Source organism: Schistocerca gregaria, chromosome 1 (assembly GCF_023897955.1).
Source record: "Schistocerca gregaria isolate iqSchGreg1 chromosome 1, iqSchGreg1.2, whole genome shotgun sequence".
Lineage (NCBI taxonomy): Eukaryota > Metazoa > Arthropoda > Insecta > Orthoptera > Acrididae > Schistocerca > Schistocerca gregaria.
The window spans coordinates 183,089,326-183,117,149 of record NC_064920.1 but is presented as its reverse complement, the minus strand read 5'-3'; the positions used below and the strand labels follow the sequence as shown (position 1 = coordinate 183,117,149).

Genomic DNA, 27,824 nt, shown 5'->3' with positions numbered 1-27,824 from the left:
TTTGGCAACACTGTTGCCATAATTGCCATGATGGTTATTAATATTCTCAGAAATGTTGTAGCTGCATGGAATTTATTAGAAAATGAATATGTGCTGCTTATCTCAAAATTGAATTTGCAGAAAATTCATGTTACACACGTACAGGCTATTTTCTTCTTTAGATTTTGAATAAACTCAGCGTGCTTCAGCTTAGCAATCAGATATATTAACAGAGAATGCTCTGATTGATATTATACTCATGTTTTGGGTGCCATTTATTGTTTTTTGGTATAGAATATTATAGTTGTGTCAAATATTTGTACAAATTGGATCTTGAATATGAAGTAATTATAAAATAAATAGCTCGTAGAGTAGTTTCCTTCTCTTCTTCAGCGTAGCAATGCAACATTATATGAAATTACTATTTTTGTACACACTAATAATTTCAAAAATATACAGTTAATCAAACATTTTTACACTAAGCAGTGTTCTCACATACGGTCATTTATTTTGTAAACTTTTTCTAAAAATTTGGGTGCTATCACATCAACTCCATAATTGATAATGAAGTCAGATAAATGCTCATGCTAATCAGATGAGTTAGCGTTGTCAGTAACAAAAAATAAAGATGTTGTCTGAACTTTACTCACTGATAGTGTACACTTCATAAAGTGAAACAAAGGGAAAAAAAACTAAATATAAGTAGACAGACATCTAACTTTCCAAAAATTAGGTAAATGGTGTTGATAAGTTGCTTTCAGAAACAGTCTTCTATCTTGAGGTGACTGCAGGATATATTTGAATGTGTAGGTTATGGAATAAAGATGTAGCTTGCTAATAGACAATTGGCTGCTATGTTACTCATGAATAGAAAAGTAAAGTCAAGGTATATAAAGAACACAGACACAATAGGAGGACTAAAATATGATAACTGTAAGATATAGACTAAAAGTATTACGACCAACTATTTTGAAAGATAAAAAATATGTAAGGTTGTGAATAACTGAAGTAGTACATGCAGTAGAAGGTAATGACAGTGGAGTAAAAAAAGATAAGACAGCTGCAAGTTTGAAAGATAAATATGAGTTATTGAAATGATGTTGAAAACATAAGACAAAATTATGGTATATTTATTTTGAGGAAGTTGTATAAGATGAAATTCAGGAACATTACAGGCATAAAATCAACAATGGTGATGCAACTGTTATTGGGGGGATATATTATATTCATATCCTGCGTCATGTGTTTCCATCTTGATTCCTCTCCATCTTACAGTTTACTACCTTTAATACTTATCAATATGTATTTCTTCCTTCCTTTTTTCTACTTATCTCTCAAAGAAGAATCTACTTGCTCTGACAGGGGCTTAATCTGTAATAGTATTCAGATGGTGAGTACCACATTTTTCTGTATCATAATACATATTTGTATATTTCATTTTCAGTTTTACTGTTGAAACCTTTCTTTATACTTTCAATCCGTATCATATTCAACCTAAGTATCCTTTGTAGCAGTATTCATCAAGAAATAAAAAATAACCCTGTAATAAAAATTAATTCAGAAATTTTTTATCACTACTTCTCCTTTACTATTTATCAATGAAAAATTATTTCATATCTTTTTTTAATTTTATCCTATGACACCTGAAGAAATATAAATTAACCCCTATGTCTCCTACTTCTTCTATTTCTATTTGCATTGTCACTAAAATTGAGCACACATGCAAGTTTTTCTGGAACAGAATTGCAAATTTGCATTTAAACTTCTTACTGACATCATATTCAGAAAGTAGTTCATTTATAGTCTGTCTTTATGTCTAATCTTATGAACTACTTCAGCCAATATCAGCCAGAATTTATTTAATTTATATTTTTGACATAGGAAAACATACACAGATTCATTTTGTGTGACTAAAATATAATTTAAGATTAACTGTATTTGTAAGCAAAATATATTTTCTTTTGGCAGAAAAACAATAAAATATGGATTCTGTATGAATTAAAGTTCCTCCATTCAGATTCAGTTGAAACTAGTGCAGAATTATATTTTACAGCCAAATGATGAAAGGGAAAATAGATGTCTACATTTGAGATCCAAAGTTTTTAGTAACATACTTTTCAAATTTTAAGATCTCGATAACTTAAAATTTTTTGCTTATCATACTTGACTTCATAATTGCTTCATCAGATGGTGACAGTAGGTCAGTACAATGACTATAATTCAGTGTCACATTGCGTAACAAATTAAAAGCAGTGCTATATACAAGAACTGCATTTAATGCATCGAGTTTATTATTTATAAAAAAACTACTGATAGCTTGTTAAAAGGTCAAATGTAAAGTGTGAAAACCAGCAGAAGAATTATCTCTACATTATCTAAAAATGATTAGACATTTCTTGTCATCAATTTCTTCATTGTTGCTCTAGGTAATAACAGTCACAACTCAACATCATTGTTAGTTATGCATTGTTCAGATGAATTACATACTTAAATAATTTTCTCACTCTGTTCAACTTTTATAATCACTCCTGTTCTTATTCAGTATGGCGCTGTTTCTACATGTGTGATTAGTTCTTGATTTTTACAAATTTTTAATTATATCAAGTTTTCAGCAAAGGGTCAGTAACAACCATCTTCTTCACAAGAAATAATTTCTTGGTTGAAATCTTGTGTATTTGACTCCATCAGTTTCTGCTCACAAGATATCCATCTTGGCAGCTTGTAAGCTCTAACCAATTTACAAGTTATACGCTACCTAACCCAAAGGGCCTGTTATCTCCATTGTGTTTGGGGCTTGGAATGTTCAGGCTTTGCTATAGCCAGGATAACTGGAAATGCCAAAGAAAGAAACGAAGATCAATAAAATGAAGTGAATTGAAGTTATAGAGAAAGGACGAGGTGAAATGAAAATGAAGGTGTCACAGTTTATAACTCAGGGAGAGAAAAGGGTAGCATGGAGTTGGCACTGCAGTACCAAATGTACCTCGTTGAGTACAGAGAGTTCTCAGAATAGTCACACCAATACGCAAAAAGGGAAGTAGGAGTAATCCACTGAATTACAGGCCTATATCACTAATGTTGATTTGCAGTAGGGTTTTGGAACATATACTGTACTCAAACATTATGAAGTACCTCGAAGAAAACTATTTATTGACACATAGTCAGCATGGAATTAGAAAACATCAGTCTTGTGAAACACAACTCTCTTAATACTCTTGAAGTAATAAGTGCTATCGACAGGGGATGTCAAATTGATTCCATATTTTTAGATTTCCAGAAGGCTTTCCACACCATTCCTCACAGGCGTCTTCTAATCAAATTGTACGCCTACAGAGTATCACCTCAGTTGAGCGACTGGATTCATGATTTACTGTCAAAAAGGTCACAGTTCATAGTAATAGACAGAAAGTCATCAAGTAAAACAAAAGTAATATCCGGCATTCCCCGAGGAAGTGTTATAGGCTCTCTATTGTTCCTGATCTATATTAACGACACAGGAGACAATCTGAGTATCTGTCTTAGATTGTTTGCCGATGATGCTGTTATGTCATTTACCATCTTGTAAAGTCATCAGATGATCAAAATGAGTGGCTGAGCGGTTCTAGGCACTTCAGTCTGGAACCGCTCGATCGCTATGGTCGCAGGTTCGAATCCTGCCTCAGGCGTGTAAGTGCGTGATGTCCTTAGGTTAGTTTAAGTAGTTCTAAGTTCCAGGGGACTGATGACCTCAGCTGTTAAGTTCCATAGTGCTCAGAGCCTTTCTAACCATTTTTTGATGAAAATGATTTGCAAAATGATTTAGATAAGATATCTGTATGGTGCAAAAACTTGCAATTTACCCTGAATAAGGAAATATGTGAAGTTATTCACATTAGTACTAAAAGAAATCAGCTAAATTTCGATTACGTGATAAGTCACACAAACTTGAAGGCTGTAAATGCAACTAAATACTTAGGGATTACAATTACAAATAACCTAAATTGGAATGATCACATAGATAATACTGTGGGTACATCAAATCAAAGACTGCAATTCAGTGACAGCGCACTTACAGAAGGTGCAAGAGATCTACTAAAGAGACTGCTTACACCACACTTGTCCACCCTATTCTGGAGTATTGCTGTGTGGTGTGGGATCTGCATAAAATGGGACTGACAGATGACATCGAAAAAGTACAAAGAAGGGAAGCTCGTTTTGTATTATCGTGAAATAGTGGAGATAGTATCACAGGCATGACACATCAATTGGAGTGGCAACCATTAAAACAAAGGCATTTTTCGTTGCGACGGAATCTTCTCATGAAATTTCACTCACCAGTTTTCTCCTCCGATTGCGAAAACATTCTGTTGGCACCCACCTACATACTGAGAAATGATTATCACGATAAAATAAGAGAAATCAGGGCTTGCACAGAAAAATTTATGTGCTCGTTTCTCCCGCGTGCCATTCGAGAGTGGAACGGTAGAGAGACAGCTTGGAGGTGGTTCATTGAACCCTCTGCCAGGCACTTTATTGTGAATAGCAGAGTAATCGCGTAGATGTAGATGTAGGATTGATGCTGTAAAATCTATTAATAGGGCAGGTGTACAACTCCACATCCTCATATGGAGAAAACTAACAGAGTAAATGAATGAATGTAGTAAAGTTCTATGGAGGAAGATTTCTGTAGGACTGTGATGGAAGCCTAATAGGGGAAGGCAGTAAGAACATATTGTGGTAAAATATAGTTTGGGAAGACAGAATGAGACAGGAGAAGTGGTAAATACCTGGTTTTCAAACTTCAGTGGAGACAGAGAAAAGAAATCGAGTATCAACAGAAATAATAAAGAAAATCTCAGAGACAATGGAATATAAAAACAAAATAGATGAGAGCAGAGAGACAATGTACAAGAGACCAACTACTCACTTGAGAAGGGAGATACAAAACCTGAAGAAATAGTGGAAAAAGAAAAGTCTGATAATACAGTAGACATAAAAAGAAAAGAACAAGATGACTTACATTATAAGGAAATACAGAGTGTTGCTTTGGATGAAGAGACAGTGAACAGTAGGGGAAAAGAAACTGAAAATGAAAATGGTAGGATATAACCTTTGAAATGGAAAGTGAGATATAAAAGAGAAATGGAGAAACCAATTTAACCTTTGAAATGGGAGGTGAGTCATAAATAAAGGAAAAAGGAATTTAATTCTGACAACTAATGTAGAAAAAACAATAAAGAAAATGAAGGGGAGATGAATCTGCTGGATTGGATGGTGATCTTGTTAGATTATTTCAGTGTATGGATGAAAAAGGAGTAGCAGAAATGACAACTTTGTGAAATGCAATACACAAAAGAGGTACATAGACACAAGATTTTGTCGAGACAATGATAGTTCCAGTCTCCAAAAAATTGGGTACCAAGAAATGAGCAAAATACAACCAGTAAGTATAATCCTCTTGATGCCAAAATTATGGTAAGGATTGTTATCAAATGAAAGTGATACAAGAGATGACAAAAAAGGGGTGCCATTCCAGGCACCAGAATGTAGTAAATTCATTCTATTTATATGCACAATTGATATGCAAGTTAAACAATGCTTGAAACATGGAACATCTATGCTTATTCAACATCATTAATACAGATATAAATATCAGATTTGATTGGGCAGAGATATGACTCAGTGATTGGGCAAGCAGGAGGGGCAGTGGACTGTCTCATCATTAAACAGAGTCAGTTTGGTCGTGAAGACATATGCAACAGATGCGAGATCAGTATGATGCACTGAATATCTTGTCGTTGTGCCACATCAAATTGACAGACAACATCTTCTTCCATGTTCTGCAGTTTGGAGGTGTCAGCTTGGGGTGACTTAACAATGTATTCAATTTTCCATGTCTACTGACTTTTTGTCCTTAATCACTCTCAGGAAGTGCTTTTAGTGGTGACTGTGCTCACATTCACAGTTATTACTTTCTGCAGTAATTGTCTCATGGAAGTGTGTAACATCTTGAGGCAGAGGACAGGCATGGAAAATGCAATGTGCAGTCAGATACTTAAAGGCTCAAGCACTGGATCCCAAGGATTTGTCCATTCAACAGGGAATGAAAATGAATACGTTACAGAGGAAGACAAACACTGAAATTGGAGTAGGGATCTGCTCAAAGTACAGAGACTGAGTTGAAATAGGGTGATATGCCTCCAGAAGGCAAATCCATTGGCTGCCTGAATGTCGTCTTTATCTCTCACTGGCTGATCAACTGGATCTCTTGGAATAAATGATCTCTTTCTTGCTCACATTGCTCAAAGACTGCCTGAATTTTCTGTTGTGTTGACAATGTCATTGGTGGGCCAGAATTGCTATTCCACCTAATGACTGACTAGTGGTTTGTGACCACACCACCTAGTCTTAATGCAGGGTGAAAAATTCCAAGCTTGTGGTGTTTGGCATGTGACTTGGGAACTTCTGTCTTTTTCTCACAGTATCTAAGTTGTGACAGTTCCAAGTGCTTGCTTCAATCTTTCTAATGGATTATTGATGGGTTTCATTACTTTCCTGATTTGTCAAAGAAGCAGCCACACAACAACAAACCCAGTTGTTTGTAACAGGAAGAGCTGTGCTTCATTTCAAGTGTCTGCACATATCCATGACTTCACAGCATCCCAAGTGAGCTGAACACTTCAGAAGACATCCCTGTATGGAATATGGGAATGTCTCGCACAACAGTTGCAGCTTAAAATTCCCCTCTTTCCTCAGCACATGGTGACAAACTATTACATGATACTGACTCACAAATTATTACATATAATGGAAGATAAGAGTGGGGAGAAGAAGTCTGATTTCAAGAAAGGAGGAATATATGGGATGCAGCCTGCCCAGATAGCCACACATTCTAATGTGCTGGTTCCCGAACGAGAAGGCGTGCTGGTCCCTGGCACAAATCTGCCCGGTGGATTAGTCCAAGGTCTTGTGTGCTGGCCATCCTGTGGATGGTTTTTAAGGTGGTTTTCCTTCTGCCTTGGTGAATGCAGGCTGTTTTCACTTATTCTGCCTCAGTTACACTATGTCAGCAATTGCTGCACAAATACTGTCTCCACATAAGCGTACACCAGTCATTATTCTACCACACAAACATTTGGGGTTACATTCATCTGGTATGAGACCTTTCCAGGGGGTGTCCATTGAGGTTTGAACCGCACAATAACCCTAGGTTTGGTGTGGGGCAGCGGAGAGGTGGGAGGACGGCTGTGGCCCATTGTGGGGTTGTGTACTACTGAGGGCTATGGCAGGATGAAGACTCTCCATCATTTCTAGGTGCCCAGTTCAGTACACTATACACGTACCTCATAATAATTGCTTTCTTTCCTAATGTAATCAGTGTCTTACTAGTTCCCCCAAAAACTGGAAGCAATGAACTGTCTAGAAACTGACTGAGAAAACGTTGCTTCAAATCTTCCTCAAACTTAATATGAAACATGATTCTGTTCTTCATAAACAATTTTTGCATTTATCAAAAATAACAGGAAACTCTTGTCTTTCATCATGATGAATGTTCTGTTGAGTACAAAATGACATCAACATTTTTACCCTTCTCTCATACTTGAAGCAAACTTTTAAGTCTTGTAGATTGTTGATGTCAAAGGTAAGTGGAATAGGTTTGATTGTGAAGTGCAATGAACATCTCAGTGGTTCCTCATCCTTCATGGGTCAGACCCATTGAGAGAAGAAAGGGAGTATCTACCCACTGCAGCTGGACACGACTATCTCCTCCCTCTCCAATTGTCTACTCCTCTCCAATTGTCTACTCCGCAGGCAATTTGACACCAGCTGTGACTCTTAGGTAACTGCAGACAGAGGTTACAAAAACCTGGACTGACCTTTCAAGGTCAAGGCCACCATTTGATTCTCAGCATAACAATATTAATCAGCCTACCCACAGACTTCTTTCTGTTACATTTCTTGAATGATCTCCTTACTACTTTTATTCCCATGAAAACAGGAAGCATCCTCATCATTTAACCAATATTTTGTGTAGTTAATATGAACATAAGACTTTACTCATGCATACTTCAAAATTTTGATTCAGTCCCCTTTTCAGTGAGTATCACACCTTTTAGGTAACAACTTTTCACTTTAATCAGCACTGCATTTTGCTGCTTTCTAATCTATACTGGTGCTCATGGCCAATAAGGTAGTATTATTTCAACCCATAATGGGAAGTAATTTTGTAGTTCACCAGCTCTTATGGTAGATTAGTCCATCAGTCATGAGAAATTTCTTTCATTTATCATTGACAAGACTACTAAACAAAATAACAGTACCATAGATCCTCCTATAACTGTCTGGGTAAGTCAGTTCAGAGGTCGCAGACAGACAACAGCATACCACCTCCAACAGGACCTGCATAGTAAAGCCCTGTGTGGTTCAAAACAGTCTTCAGATTGGTGACTACTTTACTTTTTAAATAAGATGCATTTTATCACAAGATGGATGATTGTACCTTCACCTCAGCAGAGTCGCAAGTACACTGCCATATCACATCAAAACATTCACTTACCATATTTCCTTTTACATATACTAAGACCTTTAGTACAATTCTTTAAACTGCTAACTTCCAAGAATATTCATTGCTTGAAAATTGCTGTAAAACTTATCTTAGTAACATAAATATTATTTTGAAAACACATAATGCATCTGTAATGAAAAAGTACTCAACATGCTACAACATAATGGAAAACAGCTAGAAAGTAGAAAAGAAGAATTGTTCTATCCAGCTCATGTGTGCTCAGTCACCCAACTGTGAAGCTCTCAAAACCAAAGATATTTGCTACACCATCAAATGAATGTACCTCTTCAGACAACATAGTGGCAGAAGAAGAATGGAGTAGTGTAACCTATAAGTCTGAAAATGTTACATTCCATTATGTTGTTTATGGTGATGACAGCTTCATGATATCCACAGTCCAGATGGATGCAAGTGAAATGTGTGATAAATTTGTGAAGGAAGACTGTGGAGTAGGAGCTGGTGGATGATGAAGATGATGAAGAAGAAGAATCCGTTGCACAAAGTTCTGTTGTGCAAGAAAATGATATCATTAGTAATTTCTTTTCCTATTTTAATGAAGCTGAATCACCAAATGGAATGACAACTTCTTTCACGACTATATCTTGGAAGGAAATCCACATTTGAGGGGCATTTGGATGTGACAGTGGCCCAATGTTGGACTGCAAGGAAGTATGAGAGTGGCACACTTAGCCTTAATGTTCCGGTTGAGCATATCTGACCATCAAACTGGAGAATTGCTATGTTGTACATGAAACACATTGTACCCATACATGAAACACATTGTAACCCATCCACATTTGCACCTGCAATCCTAGGACAAATAAGGGATTCCCTGCAATATTATGTCACCCTGCACCACTGGTCAGAAGCTAGCAGCAGCTGGTCTACGGAATTACTCTTCCATGTGTAGGTTGCTGTTAACATCATTACACAAATGGCTGTATTTGGATTGGTTTAGTGGCAGAAAAGCATGGACTGCTAGTAATGGTGTTGAATTCCATTCAGCAATGAATCGTGATTCTACACTACTCTGTATGATCATTGTCAGCGTTTATGGCAGTGACTGAGGGAGTCATTCCAACTTTACAATGCTTTGGAGAGGCTCAGCAGTGTCACTCCTACTGCTGTGTTGTGAAGAACCATTATGTATGACTTAAGGTCACAACTGGTAGTGATTAAGAGAACTAAGATGGCAGGACACAGATCTAATGCATACCCCTGTGTTACTTGTTATGTGACTGTAACTTGATGCCATTTCTAATCGAGATGATGCTATCCGCAAATGGCACATGTATCTATGAACTGTCTGCATGATGTTTAAGTACTCACATGGCTGCCAAGATCCTCAGATCTGTCACCAGTAGAATTTATGAGTGGATATTATCTCCATCCCAGTGCCAGTATGAAGGTGCAATGGCTTTATGACACTAAAGTAGTACATGCATGCAGGTCAGAGTGGTCTAACATCATAATAATAAATGGGCTCAGACTGTCAATTTCATATATATATATATATATATATATATATATATATATATATATATATATATATATATATATATATATATATAAAAAACAGAAAGAAACTTCCACATGGGAAAAATATATTAAAAACAAAGATTCCAAGACTTACCAAGCGGGAAAGCGCCGGCAGACAGGCACATGAACAAAACACACAAACACACACACAGAATTACTAGCTTTCGCAACCGATGGTTGCTTCTTCAGGAAGGAGAGGGAAAGATGAAAGGATGTGGGTTTTAAGGGAGAGGGTAAGGAGTCATTCCAATCCCGGGAGCGGAAAGACTTCCCTTAGGGGAAAAAAAGGACAGGTGTACACTCGCGCACACACACACACACACATATCCATCCGCACATACACAGACACAAGCAGACATATTTAAAGGCCTTTAAATATGTCTGCTTGTGTCTGTGTATGTGCGGATGGATATGTGTGTGTGTGTGTGCGCGAGTGTACACCTGTCCTTTTTTTCCCCTAAGGGAAGTCTTTCCGCTCCCGGGATTGGAATGACTCCTTACCCTCTCCCTTAAAACCCACATCCTTTCATCTTTCCCTCTCCTTCCTGAAGAAGCAACCATCGGTTGCGAAAGCTAGTAATTCTGTGTGTGTGTTTGTGTGTTTTGTTCATGTGCCTGTCTGCCGGCGCTTTCCCGCTTGGTAAGTCTTGGAATCTTTGTTTTTAATATATATATATATATATATATATATATATATATATATATATAAAGAAACTTCCACATGTAAAAAATATATTAAAAACAAAGATTCCAAGACTTACCAAGCGGGAAAGCGCCGGTAGACAGGCACAATAAAATAACACACAAACACACACACACACACACACAAAATTTCAAGCTTTCGCAACCGGCGGCTGCTTCGTCAGGAAAGAGGGAAGGAAAAGGAAAGATGAAAGAATGTGGGTTTTAAGGGAGAGGGTAAGGAGTCATTCCAATCCCGGGAGTGGAAAGACTTACCTTAAGGGGAAAAAAGGACAGGTATACACTCGCACACACACACATATCCATCCGCACGTACACAGACACAAGCAGACATTTCTTTGCCTTTACAAATGTCTGCTTGTTTGTGTTGGGAGTGGGTGAAATTTTTGCATACTGTCAGTAATACTACTTCTGTTTTTGCTAGTTTGATATTCAGTGTTTGGAGTGCCACAACACAGTACATGATGGATCACATTACATGATCCTCTTCCATGTTTTAGTGTTGTTTTAAATATTTGCAAAAAACAAAAAGCTCCCATTTTCATCAACAGTGGCTACCTAGCTCTAGCTGTGATATGTGAAGTGACTGGCATCTGTCTGCCTTATCATTAATGTATTGAATGATGTATATCTATTCAGACATCTGTATAAATAGTTTAAGAAGTTTGGGTGATTTATTAATAAATTATAAGTCTTCTTCATCTTCTCCTCCTCCTCCTCCTCCTCCTCCTCCTCTTCTTCTTCCTGCTCCTCCTTAGACAATCACTCTTTGCCCTATTACTTCTGTTTCATCTGTGTAGCATTGCAGTCTATCTAGTTAACATGCTCTTTGTTCCTTTACCTCTCTTTTTTAACTGTTCTGATGTGTTTCATGTGTTTTTAATTTGTTTCAAAAATATTCTGTTCACGTTTGCAACAGCTATCCAGTGGTACATTACTTGCACCTCTTTTGCCCATTTTAGCAGGATTTCCATTGTGATCTTTCTTCCATTAATCCAATATTTTGTCCTCTGTATCTGAAGTCTTAGTAAGCAGTAATCTTAACCTCTAATGCACTTCTCCAGCATTCAGAATTTCATATTGTAGTCGAGCATTGAATTTTCTTTTTATAATGCCATTCAGACTGCAAAGGATGACTACTATGAACGGGTTGGCAGGGGTGTCTACTAAGCAGACTCCCTTCATTACACTTATCCATCCTCTATTAGAATACTGCTGCGCAGTGTGAGATCCTTACCAGGTAGAACTAACGGAGTACACCGAAAAAGTTCTAAGAAGGGCAGCACGTTTTGTATTATCATGAAATATGGAAGAGAGTTCACTGAAATGATACTGGATTTGGGCTGACACCATTAAAAGAAAGGCGTTTTTCATTGTGATGGAATCTTCTCACAAAATGCCGATCACCAACTTTCTCCTCCGAATGCAAAAATATTTTGTTGACTGTGACCTACATAGGGAGAAATGATCACCATAATAAAATAAGGGAAATCAGAGATCTTATTGAAGAATATAGATCTTATTTCTTTCTGCACACTGTATGAGATTGGAATAATAGAGAATTGTGAAGGTGGATGAGATAGGAATAATAGAGAATTGTGAAGATGGTTCGATGAAACCTCTGCCAGGCACTTAAATGTGATTTGCAGAGTATCCATGTAGATGTAGATGTAGATATAAATGGGTGAAAGGGGCATTGTTTTGTCAACGGCAGGTGTCCATAAAGCAAAAGAAAAGAAAAATCAAAGGAAACAACGAAGATTATGAAGAAAACAAATTAGAAATTTTCATAGAAGGTAGATAGCACATTTTATCAGTTACAGTGGCAAATAATACAATAATTAAAAGGGAGAGTTGTTTATGTTTGTGTATTCAAGGGAGTAATGAGAAATACTGATAGTGAACAATGAAAATCATAAATTAATGCCAGGTGAAGTGTACAAAGTCATTCAGGGTATGAAAACAAGAAAGATGGTGTTATTTTAGACTTGAAAGATAAATTATACAACCAAAATTATTGAATATTTGTGAAAAAAGATGATTTCTCAAACACGGAACAATGCCGTTGCTATTTTATTTGCAACAATGGAGACACAAATGAAAAACAAGCTATGGACCTATTGCCCCACTTTCCATAATGTACAAGATATTCAGAATAATTACCACCAGCTGGTGAGAAAATAACTTGCGTTTGAAGTGGATCTAGTGCAATGAGACATACACATGTCATGAATGATGTTATAGAAGACATTAATATGCACAAATCTCTACATTTTGAGAAAGCCTTTGAGTCTTTTTCATCAAATTCTTTACCAATAACTCCCTAGAAACAAGGCATTGATTCACCTTAGGCAAGGGTGCCCATACAGTAGTCTGGAAGATAAATGACGACTTGTAAGTAGCCATAAAACTCTTCCAGTTCCAACCCTTTTAAAAAAACTGCTGTAATACGGACTTTTAATTCATTTTGTTGAAAGAAAATACCTGAGTGCAATATATTTCTTCCTTTCCCTGTGAGCTACAAGGTGAAGGGGGGAGGGCAGCCCCCCTTGCCAATGAGTATGGGTGCCCTTGAACTTAGATTAACATTCTGGAGAATATATACTTCACTGTTACAGTTTCCAGAAGACTTCATCAGACTAATGAGAAACACCAACAGTGAAATGGGGTTCATGAAAAGAGTTTTCATTTCCCAAAAACTATTCTCAGTAGCTGTAGGGGAAGATTTTAGATCCTGAAAAAATGATAAATGAGTGTGTGTTAATGGATCATATATGAAAAATCTTCATGTTTCCCTCTATTGAAAGAAAAATTCAGCAGTTTCTGGAAGAATGTTATAGGACAAGTTTGAAAGAAGTCCTGAAAACCACTTATAATAAGATTAAAAAGAGATACAGGGTGGTCATAAACAGTATGAAAACCTCATAAGAGTCTTGCAGGATAAGTTATAGAGAGAAATAATTGTTAAGAAAAAATTCAACATGTTGTACTGTTTCATAATTAATCAGTGTTGAAGCTAACAAATAAACCCCTCATGTGTGCAAATTCAAGCAGCCTGCCAGAGACCATGTCACAAAATATGTTTTTCATTTGGCTTCCTGAAACTTAACAAGAGAGAAATACAAAAATTGAAACATGAGACAGTAGAAAGGATTGAACCTGAGTCAAAGGCAGAGCAACTTTGTTTGCTATCATCAGTGGATTGCTCAGTTATCAATGGAAAAATAAAATTAAAAATAACTGGAAAATGTGGGGAACCAAACAAATTGATCATGCGAATAACTGGAGTGGCAGATCTAATTATCAACATATTGAATATTCAATGGAGGTGGGTAGGTCATGCAGTTAGGTGAATGGGCAATTAATGGACCACAGAAGTTTTTTTCTGGATTCCAGAAGACAAGGAAGGACTGAAACAAAGACCTAATGACATTTAAACAATCTACAAGAGCAATATGGATGCATATATCTGAAAAGGAGGAGGACGTTATCCAGCAGTAGACAAGTGGCTGATGATGTGATGATGATGGTGAATACCATTTAGTATGTGTTGCACTATTATAAATAAATTGTTAGAAATCTGAATCTGTGGTTCACAGTAAAAACACATACACTGCCATCAAGGTAATCATGAGCAAAAGTGGCGTGGTTCATAAAACATACTTACACTCCAAGAAGATGACAGGATTAGCAATCAAATATTTACTTGAAAATCATAGTTAGCAAAATTTTAAACCAAGCTGCTGTGTTTTCAGATACCATGACACCACTTAACGACTTCATTTCTGTCAGAGTCAGTTTTCAAAATTCAGACGATGTGCAGTACTCACTAGTATTTTTGTCAGTGGTAATTAATGAAAGCTAATTAATTATTCTGGAAATGATATTAGTTTATTCGAATTCACAGAGTATAATGTTCTTTATATGGATGTATTTGTTTTCTGAAAACACAAATCTGCAAAGCACTTGAAGTCTGCAAGAGAAAAGTGTAGGTCATTGGTGAATAGGAATGAAATGCAATGTCTGTCAAAAAAAACTGAAGCACCCAGAAGGGAGGAGGGAACAAAATGAAACGCTACAGGTTAAAAGAGAATGTGATGTTATTTCAGTAATAACAGAATTGATTCACATTTTCAAAGAAATTGACAGTATAAGACCACCTACTATAAGGCATTGATCTCACTCTGACCTGGATGCATGGAATAATTCAATTGAAAAGGGTGTCATAAAGGCATTACATATCCTATGTGCTGGCACTGCAACAAAATGGTTATCCAAGATGGTCTCTTACATGTTCTATCGATGACGGGGATCTTGCTTGCCACAGGGGTGCTTAAACACCAGGCAGACAGTTCATAGCTACATGTACCATATGTGGATTGTCTCTTTGAAAAATGGCACCATGATTCTGTCGCACAATGGTGTGTAGGATATTTGTGACCTGCCATCTTAGTTCCATTAATCACTACCAGCTGTGACCTTAAGTCATACCCAACAGCTTCCCACAACACAGCGCCAGGAGTAACACTGCTGTTCCTCTCTAAAGTGTTGGAAGAGTAGAATGACACTCTATGTCATTGCCATAAATGCCAACATCGATCATCCACAGCATTGCAGAACCACGGTTCATTTCTGAACACAATGCAACATCATTCATACATAGTCCTTGCTTCCCAATCACTGCATCAATCTAAATGCAGCCATTTGTGTTACGATGTTAACAGCAGTCTATGCATGGGAGGGTAATTCTGAAATCCAGCTACTGCTAGTCTCTGACCAGTGGTGTGGGATGACATATAATGTTGCAAAGGGTTCATTACTTATCCTTAGATTGCAGGAGCAGTTGTGGATCGGTTACGATGTGCTTGGTGCACTGTACAGCAGTAGTCTCTTGTGATGGTCAGATGTGATTGACCAGAACATCAAGTACAAGTGTGCCAACCCTCATATTCCCATACAGTCCAATGTTGGACCACTGTCACATCCAAATGCTCTGCAAATGTGGATGTTGCAGAATTTGACTAACTGGTTAAATGTAGACCCACAATGAGGCCCCTTTCAATCTCTGTGCTGATAATGCTCGGTGTGCAGCAGCTCCATGTCCTTCACAGTGTTGATTCAGCGCCTGATGCTGTTTGCGTCCCTTTCATATCCTACCATATGTGGTAACAACAACAAACATGGGCAACACTAATACATACTGGAGGTCATTCTATGTGGAGAATAGTAGCTCCATTTGTTTATAAACCTGGCAATGTTGTGAATGAGCATGAAGCTCCATTGACATCAGACAATATGTTTTATGTTTCACTTTTTCTGTCAGGCAGTGTAGTTATATTAAGTATACAGTAGAAAGATCCATTTTATTATGGGTGAGGCATTGAGAGTTAAGCAGAAAGTAGAAAATACACTGAAAGGTGTACTCCGACCATTTCATTAATAGAACAGCTGATGAAATTCTTAATAGCTTGATGTGTGGTACTTTCAACAAACAGATTCATCTATGCAAATAAATTAATAATACATTTGCTTTCATTAATTATCACTGAGAAAACTACAGTGAGTGTTTCATACCCTTGGCTTTTATCTGATGATTCCAAGGCAAAAAAAATCATTTGAAGAATAGCAAAATTACTGTTGCCATGGCATCTCAAAGTCAGTAACTTGATTTAATAAGCTGCTAACTATGAAGTTCACAGAATAATACATTTTCTTCCATTAATCATCACTGGAAAACTACAGTAAGTGTTGCACACCAATGGAATTTTGTCTGCTGACCACAAGGGAAACAGACTTATTAAAGCATAGAAAGATCACTGTTGCCATGATATCTATAAGGTCAGTAACTTGATTTAATGAGTTGCTAGCTATGAATTTCAGATAAATATCTTTGTTTTAATCCTCGTTATTGTGACAAATATTATCATACCTTAGTACCATAGATTTTATAACCTGAGAAGTTCATGACAGGCCTCTTTATAGACCAGCTGATCTGGATGGAGAACTTTATAAACAATCCTTTCAATAACAAAGACATAGAGCAACATGGACATAATGTTACTCAATACTTACCAGTCTTGTTTTTCCTGAGGTGAATAAGGACTTTTCCATTAGAATGATAGCAGGTTATTGTCATGATCATAAACCCAAACTCAACTTTTGTCACTACTGACAACATGAACGTTAATTTTGGATTGTCTTGAAGCAGTGGTTTAAGTTTCCTCCTGACTTCGAGGCAATGTTGCCCCTGATCACCTTGAAATAATCATGGCACAATTTTTGCTGTGGCCTTTGTCATGTTCAATTCCTCTAAAAGTTTACGTTCACATGCACCATAACTTATTTCCAAGGTGTTGCAGAGATCATTAATGGTTTGGGTATGACCTTGTACTATTAGGTCCTCCACTTTCTGAATGTTTTCTGTTGTAATGTCAGCTGATGGCTGACTAGAACAGTCAGCCTCACAAGATCCATGTTTGCACATTTTCAAACACTTACACCAATGTAAATCCATGAATGACCTAAAACATTGTCTCCAAAAGCTTTGGTGCATTTCTGCAGCAGATTTTCAAAGTTGAAATCAAAACCGTATAGAAAAGCTGCTCTTTAATCTCATCCACCATAAATGAACAGCTAACCAGAGTACTTGGTAACTAGCACCAATCATTCAAGAAGGGGATACAGAGATACTCTAAGTGTTATTCAGTTTATGTGCTAATATTTAGGAACTGAGGGCCATAGCAGTTGAGTCCCATAAGATTTCACACACATTTTTTGTTACTATTTGCATGCAAAATTCAAATTTCAGCAGCTTTTGAATAGTACTTAATATTATTCATGAAACCATTGTTTTCAAAAACTGTAACACTTGAAAACAATATAATTAGGATAACTAAAATCACTACAATGAATATTCAAAGAATGACACAAAAATCAATATGAAAACATGTATACAGGAGAATTATCATAAGTAACTCTGCTGTGTTCATGCAATGATGCTTAGTATTTGGTAAATTCTTGTGACTCTCACCTTATCCCACTGAACAAAATTGAAGCCTGACACATATATGGTGATTATACAAATGGTTGGTTTTTATTAGTATTTTTCACCAAGAGAAATTCATCCAAAGTTAATGAAGGTTTCTAAAAAGCCTGTTCCATTTTTAACCATTATATATAATTGTCTTGAAGATGATCAAAATGATAGACACCCCAAGTCCTCAACTACAGCTGAAAACACCAAGAAATATTTTGATCATTTACTAGACAATGAGCAATTAAAGGCGTATGATGTAATTTGTTCAAATGATATATGGAAATAAATATATATCTAAGGAGTAAAGGTGACAATTCACTGAATAGTTGAGACACTGTGTCAGCATCAGGCACCTAAAAAAGGCTGGGAGTGTAGTTATCTTTTGAATGATTATTTCTTCATGACTATGGAATTCACATATAACTGACATTCTAGGATTGTCTGAAGAAAGAATATATTACATTTTACTTGAAAAAGTAGTGTTTTGTGGTATTCATCAGTCCAAAGAATTGTTTGATGGAGCGCTCCGTGACTGTAATGTGCAAATATCTTCAGACCTCCATAAACACTGCGTCCTTCAACAATAATTTGGTGCTGCTTACTGTACTGAAGCTTTGGTTTCATTCTAAAAATTTTATCTCCTACACTTCCTTCAGTTATCATACTAACTATTGTCTGTCACTTCAGGAATGTGTCCTATCAATCTATTCTCAAGTTGTATTACAAATCTGTTTTTCACCAATATGATTTAGTATCTGACTAATTACTTGATCTACCCACCTGGTCTTTAGCATTCCTCTGTAGCACCATATTTCAAAAGCTTCTATTTTCTTCTTGCCTATACTGTTTATTGGCCACATTTAACTTCCATACAAGCATAACCTACAAACCAATACATTCAGAAAAGACTTCTGAACATCAATAATGATAATAGTGGATGTAAAAACAAAGATTCCAAGACTTACCAAGCGGGAAAGCGCTGGCAGACAGGCACATGAACAAAACACACACACAGAATTACTCTGTGTGTGTGTTTGTGTGTTTTGTTCATGTGCCTGTCTGCCGGCGCTTTCCCGCTTGGTAAGTCTTGGAATCTTTGTTTTTAATATATTTTTCCCATGTGGAAGTTTCTTTCTATTTTATTTACATCATCATTAATAGTGGATGTAGATAGACTAAGCATCTATGGTCATCAATCTTTTATCAGTTCCCGGGACAGAGTCTGTGTACACCATCTGTATGTGTAAATCTCAATTGCATGTGTGAGATCATTTTCTAAATGTTTACGTAACATGTTTTTGAGATGGGATGTGGGCACCAGCCCAGTGTTTACCTAATGGAATGTGGGAAACTGCCTAAAAACCACATCCAGACTGACCACCTCACCAGCCACTGTTGTTATCTGCGAAAAAGATCAATCTGGATCGGGCTCACGTCCCTGTGTCCCAGAAGGAGCATGTAATTATGCTCATCTATCTAAGCAGGTTCCTAACACTGAAGTTTATGGTAGATGTTGAAATATTTCTCTTTTTCATAAATATTTTGCCTGACTATTGGCAGTCTGTATTTTATGTCCTGTTTTCTTTGGCATCATCACTTATTTTGCTCAAATAAAAAAAACCTCATGTGCTGCCTTTAGTGTCTCATTTCATAACCTAACAGCCCCAACATTGCCTGACTCATTCTATTAATCTCCATTAACCTTGTTTTACTTTTTCGTGTGTTCATTGCACCGACTGAATAGCATTGGGGATGGGCTGCAATCTTGTCTCAATCCTTCTCAATCATAGCCCTTTTTTCATGTTTGTCAACTTTTGTAATTGCAGTCTGCTTTGTGAACATGTCATAGGCAATTTTTGTGGCCTGTGTTTTATCCCTGATAATTTCAGAATTTCAAAGAGTATATTCCAGCCAACATTGTCAAAAATATTTTATAAATCTACAATAGCTGTAAATATGAATTTGTCTGTCTTCAGCTTCTTTACTAAGATAAATCATAGGATCAGTATTGCCTTACCTATTCCTACATATCTCAAACTGATAGATAAGTCAGATTAGTATTTTGCAAACATGACTTCACTAAACACACATCTATCAGCATATGCTTTCTTTCATATTAGACTTGTTCCATCCTTTTTCAAGTCTAAGGATGTTTTGTATGCCTCATACATCATGCATACTAAGTGTAACAGTTTTCTCACAATAGATCCTCCAAAGACCTCATAATTCTGAGGGAATGTCATCTACTCCTGGTGCCTTTCCCCACTTTCAAATTCCAATCTGCCGTCACAGTAAAATTTTGGTATCTTGTGATGTACTGAATATTTTTTTCTCATCATATATTTTTTTCAGACTATATCTCATCTTCAGAAGCTGTACCTATTTATACTTTTACTATTGCTGAATATTGTGGTTTTCTGTCTTGTAGGCTGTGGTGGTCGTCTCAGTATTGGCTGTGATGGTCTGTTCACTATGCTGATCACAGCAGTTCACTTGCATTCCTGATTTCTCATTCATTCTTAGACCTTCTGCATTGCCCCTGTATGATTTTCTGGTTATAACCTGATACTCACCTGACCAAAAATCCAATTCTTCTGATCATTGAATTTCACTAATTCCCACTATATTTAACTTCAACCTATCTATTTCCCTTTTTCAGCTACTTCTGTAAAATGTAAACAACTATGACTTTAGTGCTAATTTACTCAATCTCATTGATATAAAAACTAATTCCATATTACTTTATATATGCAAATTAGGAGGAAAATGGCTATTTTGAAAGGAGCAAGGTGGGACCAGTGCTTCTTTTCTTATACTGGTGCATGATGGCAGGTTTAACAGTGGTGATAATTGCCAGAATAGAAACCTGTGGGTAGGGATAAGGATTTGGGAATGTCATGTGGTTTGACTAGGATGTTGCAGATGGTGGAGAGGTGACAGCAGTGTCAGAGGATGGTGTGAGGAGGATACCAGGTAGAGAGAGAATTTCATTTCAGGGTTTCATTTTAAAAAATTGTAGTCTTGGCAGAGTACTGTATAGAGTTCTGAATGACAAGGGATGTGCTTCTAAATTTTTTGGCTGTGAGAACTGTATTAGGCAGAGGGTAGGGAAGGGCAGGGCAGGGATGGGATTGGTTGGGGGGGGGGGGGGGGGGGAGGATAGGGTAGGGTAGAGTAGAGTAGAGTAGAGAATGATACTGCTATGAAGTCTTATTTGCGAATAGGATCTGAGTAGTAGTCGTGTGGGAGGAAAACCTGAGAGAGGTTGTTGGTGTGGGTGTTGAGGCATTGAATGGTGGAGGAGATACATTTGCTGTGGTTGTGTGGATTGTAAGGAAGGGGGCATCTAATATGAAAGGAGTGTCAGATGTCACAGTTCAGGTATTAAATTCAGTGGAGACTTTGATATCAGTTACTGTGGGATAGCCATGATGGTTGTTTTTGTGTATTTTAAGAAGTAAGCGGGAAGTGGGAGTGTATGGATCAGGAGAGGTCTGGAGTTTTCAGGATTTTTTGCATCCCAGTCCTAATGGAAAGGATGACATCTTTAGTAACAAAGCCAGAGGGATATCTGCAGCTTTTGGACATTGAAGAATACAAACGATTTTACTGTGTGATATTTCAATGACTAACTCATCCAGATAACTTCTTCATGTGCTGTTAGCCATGTTATTATGTGTACTCATTGTCTGAATTCCAAACACTTAGGGTGGAGCCCACGCAGTGAATACATATAACAACACAGCTTAGAGGACCTGACAGATATTTCTGCATTGGTTGTTGAACTATACCAGACGACGAATACGCATAATAATGCAGCATATGGCACCTGAAGAAGACAGCTCTGTCAGTGGCTGAAATATTGCACAGCAAGATGGAATGAACACTGGACAATTCACCATTAACCAGCCACACTACAAATACCTGACAGATCACAATAATTTTTACTGCATATTTCCGCTGAATAAATACTTAGCTGTATTTCCCCACATGATTATCCTGTATGACAGTGGTGAGTGATAGTATGCAATTCTAACAAATAAAAATTATTTATAAGTACCATAAATAGAGATAAGTGGGAATTCTGTCTGCAAGTCAACACAATGAGAGAGATTTCAAAGTGAAAATCATGAAAAACTGAATTTTCAGTTAATTTATACGTGTGGTGGTGCCACCTGAGTGTATTATATATATATATGACAAGGAATTTTGCACTCAGTGTTTCATTTAATGATCACCCATTGATCTCTGTTTCTGGTACCTGTAATTCATTTTTATTTGTTGTCATGGGGTTCAGACCAAAGGCTGGTTTGATGCAGCTCTCCAAGGTAGTCTATCCTGTACAAGCTTCTGCATAACTATTATGACCTATGTCCATTTGAACATGCTTGCTGTCTTCAAACCTTGGTCTCCCTCTACAGCCCTCCTCCCCTTCCCTTGGCTGATTAAGGATAAAGATGTTAACTGTGAACATGCTGCATGCCTGTTCCATTGATCTCCTGGCTGTGTCTGATATGTAACCTGGATGGGGTGGTATATTACTCCTGGTAATATTTTACCCAGCAGGATACCACATTTTTAAACCATACAGTACAGCCGCAAGTCTTCAAATACCAACATACCATGGCATGTTGGTTAATATTACAAAACCAGATCAGTCAGTCACTTAAATGATTGCCATTGTAACTACTGGCAATGCTGTTACATCTCTTCAGAAACTATAAGCTAGTATGACATCTCCCATCCTACAGTGTGAATGTACCTACAATTCTCTTATCTATATCATTGATGCACACAAGCTACCCCACCTTGTCATGTTCTATGACTTGTGGGGGCAGGTATTAATTATGAGAAACTTTATACAAGGTTTATGTGGTATTTTCTGAATACTGACAAAAAAACTTACGTGAAACAAATTTTTCATCATGTTATGACCATTTTAAAAAGAATAAGTTTCTCAGTGTGGAAGAGATATTTGTCTGTAATTTCATTCCAGAGAAAAAGGAAATCAGAACAGTGCTAGGTCATTAGTTACCTTTCTCACCCTATTTGTTGGTATTTCATTTCCATCTCTTTTTCTATATGAAAAGAAAATGGAGGGTAGAAAACATTTTGAGTACACTAAAGACATTATACCAGAAATAGATTATGTTTTTCAGAAATTCCAAAATTACGCTTCAGGAGGGAATGTATCCACTGTGAAAATATTGGGCAATGCAGACTGATATAAATGGAAGCTACATTGACAAAAAGAGCATTTTTGCTTTAAAAAATGCCATCGTTGAATATCTGGCCAAGTATTTTCACTTTGTTCACATACTGTATTGTATTCAGTTTCTATTTTGAAAAAAAAAAAAAAAAACAGCAGTTAATTATCTCAATATTGTCATCTATATCATGTGAATGAAGGCAGAAGCCAATCTACTGCAATGTTGTTACAGTTATACATCAAATGGTCAAGAAGTGTTACATCTCTGTGTCAGTAAAGAATACTCCATTTTTATGCCATATGAATGTAAAACAAGTAATTTATTGTTTCAAAATTATCTTAATACTTTGTTGTAACACAAAGTGCACTTTACAAATGTTAGTGAAACTGAATGAAGCATGTTGCATATTTGAGGAGCAAAGTCCTGTAATTGATTCTTGTATTTGGCATGTACTGTTGATTGTTTGTAGGTTTTTTCAGTCAGGGTCAGTTTCCATAAAATTTTTCTGGCTTGCAAACTATGACTTATTGTAAAATGAAGCAACAGTTTTGTCACTACAGGTATTACAAGAGGTCTTCATCAGAATATACAATACTATTGGATCATTACCACTTGAACTCTATTATATTGACTCCTCTACTTTCATGTAACCACTTAAAGACAAGTATAATAAAAACATTTATAGCATTGGATGTTGTGAATTTTGAGGAGGGGAACTGAGATACTTTATTGATTGTAATTCTTGTGTAGATTCCATCTGTGTGAGTACTATGTCTCTAGTGGCCACATTATCCTCTGAACATTAAGCTGTAATCTTTCTTCTTTCCCAAGATGCCATCTAAATAAGGTTTTTGTACACTGAGAGCATTTTGGAATAAATCGAAAAAATGTCATGTAGTCCTCTAGGCTGAAGAAATTACATTTTTCTGTGCACTTGCAGTAGGTTAAATGCAGTCTTACACTTGCAGTAGGTTAAATGCAGTCTCTGTTTCTCATATTCTCTCACTTCATTTAGTTTCCTTTAAAAAGATTGTTAAATTTTTTTATTGGCTTCTAGCATACAAAATTTTTAGCTCTCACAAATAAATGTACTGACACAAGATTGTTGAAATAGTACTAATGGCTTATAGGACATTAGTCAAAAGCTTTTAAATGTATAACTTAAGATAATTTTTTGGATTTTAGTACACTGAAATTTGCTAAATGAACATTAATTCTAATGTGTATTCACTTAACCATGAATTGAAAACAAAATTCCAAAGAGATTAGAGGATAAAATAGAGAAAGATTAAAGTCAACAGAAATAAACCTATAATGAAAAATCCACTAAAACTAACAGGGCACATCAGAATACCGTAACTCCTACAGTTTGCTTTTTCTTTCATGGTAGGTAACAGTTGACAGTAGTGAATATTTTACAATTACCTTTAATTACCACTCAAAAGACAAGTTACACTTTTGTTAAACAAGACACTTTCACTCTGTTTGTGAATGTAACAGGAAAGGAAATGACTAGTACTGGTATGCCAACCAACATACAATGGCTTGTGGAAAATGTATGAGGACATGGACTGGATATTTTTAGAAAATTGTTGCGTCTGTGACCCAACATTAGGTAAACTTTTGTGTTTGTGTCTTATAGATGACCACCATATGTGAATTTCATGATGTTGATAAGTGAATGTAACAGAAGATCTATTAGTCATTTCAATGAGGTACTCTGTTTTAGGACAATCATTGTAATATTGTTAAGATTTGTATTGTTGATCTGTAAATTTCTAATCTGGGTGCACAGTCTCGAACAATGGCAGTAGCAATAGCTTGGTAAATTGTTGTGCTTATAAGTTTACATTTTTTTCTCAATTGTAACAGAAAAATCAATATGTAGACAATTCATTACCAATCAATAACTAATTATATCTAACACATCTTACCACAACATGGAGGTTCAGCTAGAACATCATTAAGTTTCATTCTATTATGTAAATATCCATTTTAGTCAGCTTATTTGCAAATTTTGAAATTGAAGTAAATTGCTTGGTAAAAATTGTGTATATCTCAAACTACTATTTGATGTAGGTTCTGCATATTTTTTATAAATTTTATTCTGCAAAGTAGCATGAAGATGTAGTGTTAGGAGAGTGTAGATAAAATCATTGAAGTAAATGCTGAGATTGTACTTGTATCCTGTGTGTGATGAATTTAAAAATATTTTTCTGGTCATAGTTAAGTCTCATTTTTATACTGTCTGTCATACCAATAATTTTTCATGCTTTTTCCAACTGATAATGTACTGTGCATGCTCCAGATCTCCTCATCTGTGATTCAGATTTGTACTTCTTTTATAGAATCTGCCACATAGTTTTTATGCAGGGGCGTGTTTGAAAACAATTTGACCAATATTTATTCAGAATATTGCTTGTTTCACAAATAAAGGTGTTTTAGATGTGCTTTCAGTTATTAAATGCTGAAAGTTAACTGAAAACAACTGTTATCCATCATTACATGGAGGCACTGAGGGCACTTTGCCTAAACATGGCGTAATCTCATGCATATTATAGGACCAAGATTTATATCCCAGGTCAACCACACTAATTTAGGTTCATTGTGGCCATTGGTGTAACGACAAGATGGCTCACAGTCATTTTCTTTATCTTTCATTATCTGAATTATCTAGTATCCATGCCCAACATCTATGTCCCGTAGCATGGCAGTTAAATTTAAAAAAAACAACATTTTCTCAATATCATACCTATAATGAACTCATACATCATCTGAATCATGATCAAATTTTACATAATAGGAGCATTTTTCTTATGGTAAAATATTGTCATACTTGCTTTTGTCCAAATATTGTGATTTTTAAAGTTTTCTGTACATGAAATAAACTCAGTGATTCTTTTGCATCACAGACATCTACAGCACACCTTTTGTAGTGCACCACATCTTCTTCATATGACTTAGGCATCATAATTCCCACAGTAGACAGTGACTGTACTGTTACAGCTGTTCACAGTAAATTTCTATTATTCTAAAATTAGCATTAAGCCATTAGACTATTAGTGAAAATAATCAGCAAAAAGGCCTTAAATCAAATATTACACAAAAAATCCCAAGGATATCTGTTAATAATAATGCATGGTTCAAACAATTTTTATTTTTCTCAATGTTCAAGTTAGGTCATTGTTATTCAGTAGCTATCTCAAGTAACTATATAACAATATTATGAAAAGGATCGTTACTAGTCACCACATAGCAGAGATGCTGAGTCAAAGATAGGTACAACAAAAAGACTATAACAAATAAATCTTTCAGCCAATAAGACCTGTGTCAAAAATAGACAAACACACACACACACACACACACACACACACACACACACACACGGCTGCAGTTTCAGTTGCCTGACAAAGGCCTTATTGGCTGAAAGCTTTATTTGTAAAATCTTTTTGTTGTGCCTATCTGTGACTCAGCATCTCTGTTGCATGGCAAGTAGCAACTTTCCTTTTTATAATATAGTTACATTCCATCCTGGATTTTCCGTTGTTTGATTCAAGTAACTATATGCATTTTAAATATTTGTGTAATTTTTGATGTCATTTCAGGCCAACGAGTAGAAACTCAGGGAGCAACAACATGAACAACAATGGTGGCCTTCAAGTAGGAATAGCTGATGATCAAGCCAAAGATTTTGATTTTGAGAAAACTGAGATGAAGTATGATTCTACAGGCATGTTTCATTGGGGTCCTGCCAAGAATTTAGAGGAATGTATTTTGGTAAGTATATCATTATATCATTACAACAAAAATTCAAGAAGGCTGTGGCTCCTCCTTCTGGCAGAAGGGTTGAAGGAGAAGGAGTGGCGGAGTTTAGGAAATAGGGAGTGTTATGGAAAAGTTGCACAGGGTCAGAATGGGATTACAAGTAAAGACTGATTGTTGTGTGTGTGTGTGTGTGTGTGTGTGTGTGTGGAGTAGGAAAAGGGGGGGTGATAGACTGGTCAGAAATAAAAGATATAGAAAACTAAAAGTAAGTTAATAAAGGAATAGTTACTGATAAAAAAATGATAAAACCAAAGAAATGAATGTAAATTAAGGCCAGGTGGGTGGCGAAACCAAAGACATGTTGCAACACAAGTTCCCACCTGCAGAGTTCTGGGAAAGTGTTGTCCAGGGGAAGAATCCAGATGACACATGTGGTGATGAAACAGGCACAAAGATTATGTCTATCATGTTGTAGAGCATAATCTGAAACAGGATATTGTGTGATGCCAATTTACACCCTCTGTCTATAGCCATCCATCTGTACTGATTGATAGCCTGGTGGTTGTCATACCAAAACAGAAGGCTGAATAATGTTTCACAGGTGGCTCTCCCTTAGATAGTATATGTTTTACCAGTTACAAAGTTAATATAGATTGTGGTACCAGTGTGCACTGAGCAACTCTTACAAATGGATAGCCACAGCAGTAGGAGCCATAGAGTAGACAAACGAGTACAGAAGGAGTGTAGCATCTGAACAGGATTTAGTGGAGATTCGGGGAGGGTGGGGGGGGAGGGGGGGGGGCTGGGAGCTATTCTAGGTGTGGTGGACAAAATGTCAAACAGATTGGGCCTCATTTCAGTGCATGATTTTAGGATATCATAGCTTTGTCAAAGAAGCTGATTAATACATTCGAGATCAGCATACTGCCAGATTACAAGAGCTGTACTCCTAATTTGTTTTATGGAGGGATCAGCACTACCAGGATCAAGAATGGGAATACACAGATTTCAGATGATCTAGGAAGCAGTTAGTGCCTTTAATATAGAA

General features: G+C 36.5%; 1 protein-coding gene across 7 annotated transcripts in view; it reads left to right on the top strand.

The window, feature by feature from the left end:
• The window catches only part of LOC126336369 (calcium-activated potassium channel slowpoke), a 1,528,406-nt gene that overhangs the window by 1,367,481 nt on the left and 133,101 nt on the right, over positions 1-27,824 (top strand). For all 7 annotated transcript variants that reach the window (XM_049999994.1, XM_050000012.1, XM_050000004.1 and 4 more), the window contains one exon: positions 26,617-26,788. In XM_049999994.1, coding sequence (XP_049855951.1) covers positions 26,617-26,788 — 172 coding nt within the window. The remainder of the gene's footprint in view (positions 1-26,616; positions 26,789-27,824) is intronic.